General features: G+C 39.0%; 1 protein-coding gene and 1 non-coding gene across 2 annotated transcripts in view; both read right to left on the bottom strand.

Annotated features, from left to right (window-relative positions):
- Positions 1-1,554: 1,554 nt before the first annotated feature.
- On the bottom strand, positions 1,555-2,301 carry LOC140670693 (uncharacterized). Its single transcript, XM_072901408.1, has one exon. It carries the CDS (start codon positions 2,299-2,301, stop codon positions 1,555-1,557), a length of 747 nt encoding a protein of 248 aa, XP_072757509.1.
- Positions 2,302-7,045: 4,744 nt separating this feature from the next.
- LOC140670754 (5.8S ribosomal RNA) overlaps positions 7,046-7,196 on the bottom strand; it is a 155-nt gene continuing 4 nt past the window's right edge. Inside the window, exon 1 of the ribosomal RNA XR_012047611.1 lies at positions 7,046-7,196. This exon is cut by the window's right edge and continues 4 nt beyond it. This is a non-coding gene — a ribosomal RNA (5.8S ribosomal RNA).

The following is a 7,196-nucleotide window of genomic DNA, read 5'->3' as shown; positions in this document are numbered from 1 at the left end:
ATAAGAGATTAAATTTAAAAAAAAATTTAATAATAAAAATCCACTCTTGGCCAACATATACGTTTTTTTCTTGTAAAAAATTATTTACAAATAATATTAATAAAAAAATAATATTAATAATAAATAATCTTAATAATTTCAATAACAAAATTTTTCTAATAATATCTATCAATTTTATATGGGCAACAACGTATGTATATGTTGTTGCTCAACGGAAACCGCGAGAAGGTGGTGGTTTTCTCCGTAAAGAAGAAATGTAAAAAAATGTTTCCTTCAATATTATATTAAATATAATAAAATTACACACACACATACACGCACGCCCGCCCGCCCGTGTTTTTCAGATATGTGTCGATACTCGTCGAAAAATTAGAAAAACATTTTAAAGCTTGAAATTTCAGTTTTAATGTGCTATCGATAGTTTTTAAAAATTTTTTAATCTTTTTAGTATTTATATACTGTTAACAAAATAAGAAATACGAAAAATTTAAGGGTGCCTAATAATTTTATCAATAGCTGTATATATATATATACTAGCTTTTCGGACCGCGCTTGGCGCGGTCCTCAAAGCCTTTTTATTTGGACCGCGCAAAGCGTATAATATTTCTCTCTATATTATATATTTTTATTATATTACTATACTATATTATATTATTACTATATTATATTATATTATTATATATTTCTCTCTATATAACATATTTTTTAAAACATTTTTCACTTGCTTTAATTAGTACAATTTTTTTTAATTTCTCAATTTACAAAATTTCTCTGTATCTTATATTTTTTGTAAAACATTTTTCACTTCCTTCAATTAGATGTCCTTGATTACTCAATTCATCAATCTTAATTTTTACACTTCCCTATTGGTTGCTCTAGAAAATGCCACATAAAATTGACCATGAGCAAATACAGGATGTGGTAAATAAATTCCAACTTTTTCTAAACTTTGTCCTTGGGATTTATTTATTGTCATAGCAAATGATAATCGAATAGGAAACTGTCTTCGTTTAAATTTAAATGGCAGTTCAAAATCATTTGTAATTCAATCTATCCTTGGAATGATAACAATCTGTTCTCGAGCAGGACCTGTTAAAACTTCCGCATAAATTAAATTATTTTTCAGATTAATAACAATGAATCTTGTTCCATTACATAATCCTTTTTTAATATTTAAATTCCTTAATAAGATTATTGTAACACCGATTTTTATTTTAAGCCGATGAATTGGCATTCCAGAAGGTGTCAGAGTTTAAAAATTCAGTTGAAAAATTTAATTGTTTCTGTGGATCATCACTTACAATAGAGTCAATTGATAAATATTCTTTTTTTCTTCTTCCATTAGACAAAGAATTTCGTCATTAATTATGAAAGTATCTTCATTCTTAGGACAAAGAATTGCTCGATCTGGATTTTCTCTAATACGCTCCATGGTGATTCTATCACCAAAAATCTCAGTACTAAGAGATTCTTTTGATATAAAATCCTGGAGTATTTCAATTGTATCGAGATCTAGTCCATCAATATTTGATAATTTACCATCTCCGAGTTGCATTAGCCAATATGCAAAATCTTTTTCTTCTCCAGTTCTCTGCTCTCCATATTCTGCTCTAATTTAATCTCAGTTACATTCCTCCATATAGGATTGTATTTTACAGATTCAATTATAACTGCTTTTTGTGCATGTGGCACTACGGGAAGATTTTGTCTGAAATCTCCTGCAAATAAAATTACTTTTCCTCCAAATGGTCTTTGATTCTTCATTAGATCCTTCAAGAGTTTATCAACTGCTGTTAAGGCATGTCCAACAGTCATATTCACTTCATCCCATATGATGAGTTTTGCAGAGATCAATTTTCGTGCAGCCTGAGTGTTTCCTCTGATATTTGATTTAGCTCCATCATCAATTGGAATTGAAAGTTTAAACAGAGAATGATAAGTTCTTCCTCCTTTAAGAAGTGCAGCAATGACAGTTGAAGCACATGGAATAATCATCTCGTTTTTTCCTCGAATAACACTCAAAAATGTGTTAAATAGATAAGTTTTTCCACTTCCTGCAAACCCGTCAATATAAAATAACCGCTGAGGTTCGTTCTCATTGTAAATTGCTCTAATGACTATATCATATACGTGTTTTTGTTCATCATTTAATGTTGATAATAAATAATCACCACGTCTTTTTTCTTCATCCACATTATATTCTGTTTCGTAAATATTCACTGGAATTGGATTTGGCAATTCAAAGTTTTCACAACTACTTCCATTATTTTTCAGAATTTCTTGTATATGATTTAAAGCCATATTATCAGGGTCGACAACATTGTTGTTTACAATCCTCCTCATTCATTTGATCTTTGTATTTATTCCAAAAAGTTGGTACATCTGTTGGATTTCCAAATATGCAAATATAGGTAAATAGCTCTCGAATTTGTGCAGGCATTTTTTATTCTGTTGCTTCTTCTAATGTTTGTGCCCATAGATCGTCAGTTTCTATTAAATTCTTCGCAATTGCTGCATCTTTAAATGTTTTATATATAACTCTGTTTACAGTTCTTAAATCTTCAAAACATTTAGCTCCACTCACATGTAGGAGAAGGAGACGTAGATAAAATCTTTCATTATTTTTTATGCTCACTGTATATAGCCTTGAAATTATTTTCTCACCACCTTTTTTGTGTGGCTTCCACTTAGTAATTTTCTTGTCATAAACATAATAATAAAGAATATCTGTGTAAAGAAAATGCATTGCATTTTCATCATATTGATTCAGTTTGAACCATGCAGTCAATGTAGTATCTCGATTGAGCTCTCTTTGAACAGCTTATTCCTCATTTCCTGCTCGGAAATAAACTATTTGGCGATCAGGCAAATGAACTGCCAATCTTATTACTGTGTGAGACTTCATGAATAGATCGTATCCGTTAAATCTCCACATTGCTTCTGAAGCAACATATCTTGCATCCAGGAATGAGTTAACCTCATCTATTCTAATGAATCTTGTACCATCTCGTGCTTGCACCTCAATTGCAGCACAATCAAATCCTTTATGAATATATTTATATAGATATTTTACGCTCTTCACTGATGAACATATTTTTAAATTGATATGTCGATTATATTTCATGATTAAATATGGTGAATATGGCACCACTCATCGATTATCAATCTCTTTATTTCTAACGATGTATTTTTTTCTAGTATTCCTACGTTGATACATAGGATATCCATTTACATTTACATTAGTTTCATCACAAAATTCTTTTGGAAAACCGTTAGAACATTTTCCATCATCCCCAGTGCAAGGATATCTCCTCGAGGGATCTCCACATGGACCATGAATCATGTGTTCCAAAAGTTTTTTATTAAGTTTTCGATATTTTTTTTCGTTAGGAATTTCAGCCCATATCATCAGTCGATGACCTCTTGAAGTCAAGGTTTATCTTCATCGCTTAACATTGCAAGTAAATGCAAATGTGGAAGTCCTCTTTTTTAAAATTTAATCACACCTGCATAAGCTATAATTTTTCCAAAAATTTTATTTTGAATTAAATCTTTTAAAACCTTTTTTACATTCAAATTAAATGTTTTAACGATTAAATCAGGTCGAAACTCTATTAGACATCCATCAAGGTTATCCTTAATTTCGGGACATTGAGGATTGCAAGTCATGGTTAGAAAAATGTCTGGTTTATCAAACTTTCTCACCAAAGACATGGCATCTTGGTAACTTTCTTGCATGTTCCTTGCCATGACTACCCATAAATGAAGATAATAATATTACAAGTACACCAATTTTAATTCCCTCATTTTCTGCTCGATTATCAAGGCAATCCATTAATCCTGAATAAAGTTCTGTTCTTAATTGAGGTTGATTTAATTTAATATAATTAAGTCTATTGGCTTCAGTTTTCATATAGGGCATCAAGTATAAATTGATACCTCAACTTCCTGCTTTTTTAAATGATTAAATTGACTAAATTCAGCTTTTGGTGCTAACAGGTGAGCATAATAATCGATTTGAGTTAAATTCTGGATATTTAGGATTATATGATTTAAGTTCTGAATACCATCCGTATGGATACAACAACGGATAACCTAACCTAACCTAACCTAACACATTGGATCACATCTTTTATCCAAAATTGATATTTGTTGAACATCGTTCGAATTTTTATTATAAATCCGAATGTCTCTTTCAAATGGAGGCTCACCATCTACATTCTGAAAAACTACAGCTATTTCATTAACTTGTGAAGCATTGTATCTTTTTTGATTATTTTGAGGATTTTTCGAAAGGACAACATTAAATTTATTAAATAAATAAATTCAGTGCTCTCTTAAATATAAACTAAAGTATAAAATGTAAACGGCGATAGAGAGCAAAAATGTGTCCTGACTAAGGTAAATACACTCAATCTATGATAAAATAAATAACAAAGTTTGAGTATAATGGATTATTTATCCACTAATCTTACATATATCGTAACATGTTCAAGTATTAAATCACTTACAAAAAATTTTTTGAAAAATCAGTTATTCTGTGCATAAAAGTATTAGAGTAAGATAATCAAAAAATGAATATTTTATGAGATATCTTGTATTTTATGTCAAAATACTGCAACTTTGAAGCCTTATAACTCAAAAAATACTTAATGAAAAATACTTTGTCATAAATGTTTTGGAAAGCTCTCGAGATGAGCTACAAGAATATGTAAAAATATATAGGGCGTTCCATTTAAAAAACTTAAAGTGACCTTTACATGACCTTCAAATGACTTTTCAAGGTCAAACCAATGGTACCATCTTATGGTCCCCTCGAAACCACACAACTTTTGTCTGAAACATTTTTCTCTCCCAAGCTTGGTTTTCGAGATATTCGACTGGATGGATTAAAATGGTCCACCCTGTATATATATATATATATATATCCTTTAGGTCTCGCGACAAGTCCCAATGACTCGCGTACATGTTAGACTCCTTGGTCCGTGTTTCAAGACGGGTCCTAAGAGTACCCAAAGCAGTAGCGTCGCCGACCGGTATCGGTCTGCCGCGCGCGGCACCCCTTGCGGGGAGCGCGCGCGGCGAGACGTTCTCGGGCCTGTCGAAGGTGAATCCGTACTTTAACCAACAGCGGGCCAGGACCGGGGACGGCGCAAAGTCCGCAAACCTCCGGGTACCGTGGCGCGCGCTTGCGACGGCCTCGACGCACCAAAGTGCGGCCTGATACCATGCGCGTACCGCCGAGCAGCCGGCCGGGCGACCGGGGGTTTGTCGCGTGCCGTTTTACCGGCGACGCGACAGTCGACACACCCGGGCCGTAGACCGACACCCAGCGGGTCGCGACGTTCTACTTGGGGAGAAGTGCACGACGACGAGCGCCGGACATCGACGCACGGTAGCGTGCCCGCGCGCGAGCCGCGAGGACTCCGCGGGACATCGCCCACCGACGCGAAGCCAGCGCCGCTGACGATGAATCTCCCCGTTCGATCTTTTGGGTTTCTTAGGTTTACCCCTGAACGGTTTCACGTACTCTTGAACTCTCTCTTCAAAGTTCTTTTCAACTTTCCCTCACGGTACTTGTTCGCTATCGGTCTCGTGGTCGTATTTAGCCTTAGATGGAGTTTACCACCCACTTAGAGCTGCACTCTCAAGCAACCCGACTCTAAGGAGAGATCCTCCCGAGACGCGCACCGGTCGCTACGGGCCTGGCACCCTCTACGGGTAAGTGGCCCCATTCAAGATGGACTTGGACGCGACGCGACAACTCGGGATAAGCGGATCCTCCCAAACACCACATTTCCCTGCGGCGGAACCGCGGGATTCGGTGCTGGGCTCTTTCCTGTTCGCTCGCCGCTACTAAGGAAATCCTGGTTAGTTTCTTTTCCTCCGCTTAATAATATGCTTAAATTCAGCGGGTAATCTCGCCTGCTCTGAGGTCGTCGAAATGATACTGCGCGCGGGCGCGCTCTCTTTTGATTCTCCGCCCTCGTGAGAGAGGGGGGCCAGCGGCGCACCGCGCATGCGCGGGGTAGGAGAGCGCGGAGAACGAAAGAACCCAATCTTTCGGCAGAGTTCGAGAGAACGAGAGAGAGAGAGAGAGTTAGAGGTGTGCGCTACTAAAAAAAAACTACAACAAAATTATTATTTGTTGCGCTTTTTTTATATAATTCGAGTGTTCGGGGCGAATCGATTTCGAAACGAGTACGCGACGACGCCTGCCGGTCCCAAAATAATTCGACATCCTTTTTTTCCGTGGCGGAAAAGGAAAATTTTCGTGGACTCGGACACGCGGTCGGCTCGCGATTCACCCGCGAACGCGCGCTGCTCTCCGTAGTATAATACTCTCTCTCTTCTCCGTCCCGTTATCACGGCGACGGAGGAAGGGGGCAAGCGGCCCGCCGGCGCACCGAGAGGACTGAGTGAGAGAGCTGGAGAGAGAGAGAGAGAGAGATAGCGAGTGAGAGAGCGGCGACACACGGGGGGGCGGTAGCGAGACGGCGGCGCGGGATGAACGAGACGAGACTCGTTCTTTCTCTCCACGGGCGCACGGCCGTTCGCACCGCAAAATTCTCTCCGCCGCCGCGGTCGGGCTCTTCTCTTCTCCTTCTCCTCCTCCTCCTCCTTTTTCCTCTCTCCTCCATTCGACAAGTCTCTGGGCGCGGGGGCGCTTCGCCACCTCTTCTTCTTCATCTTTCTTCTCTTACTCTTTCTCTCACACAAGTCTCCTCCTCGCCACCCGGTAAAATGTTTTTTAAACCCGGGTGTCATTTCAGACGACGCCGAGGACGAGAACGGGGGTCCCCCAAGCTTTTCAAGCGGGGTATACCACCCGCCGGGCTCCTCTCTCGGGCGAACGTCCAACGGATCGCTCGTACGCCGATCGAGAGCTCACGCGCGACACGGCTCAGCGGACGACGCGCGCAAGTTTTGGCGCGCGCGCGCGCCGTGGCCAGTCGGCGCGTGATCGTCTCGTCCCTCTATTATATATAGAGGGATACGTGAGACTCTCTCGCGGAAAGGCGCAAGCAGTTTCGGGTTATTTAAACGACCCTCAGCCAGGCGTGGTCCGGGAATTGTATCCGTGGACCGCAATGTGCGTTCGAAATGTCGATGTTCATGTGTCCTGCAGTTCACAAGTTGACGCGCAATTAGCTGCGTTCTTCATCGACCCACGAGCCAAGTGATCCACCGTTCAG

Source organism: Anoplolepis gracilipes, chromosome 10 (genome assembly GCF_047496725.1).
Source record: "Anoplolepis gracilipes chromosome 10, ASM4749672v1, whole genome shotgun sequence".
NCBI classification, from domain to species: Eukaryota; Metazoa; Arthropoda; class Insecta; order Hymenoptera; family Formicidae; genus Anoplolepis; species Anoplolepis gracilipes.
Note: the sequence above shows the minus strand (reverse complement) of the source record. Positions and strands in the feature narration are given on the sequence as shown.

What these genes read in the sequence shown, in the direction of transcription:
- LOC140670693 (XM_072901408.1), bottom strand. Translation starts at nt 2,301, where the DNA reads ATGGCTTTAAATCATATACAAGAAATTCTGAAAAATAATGGAAGTAGT.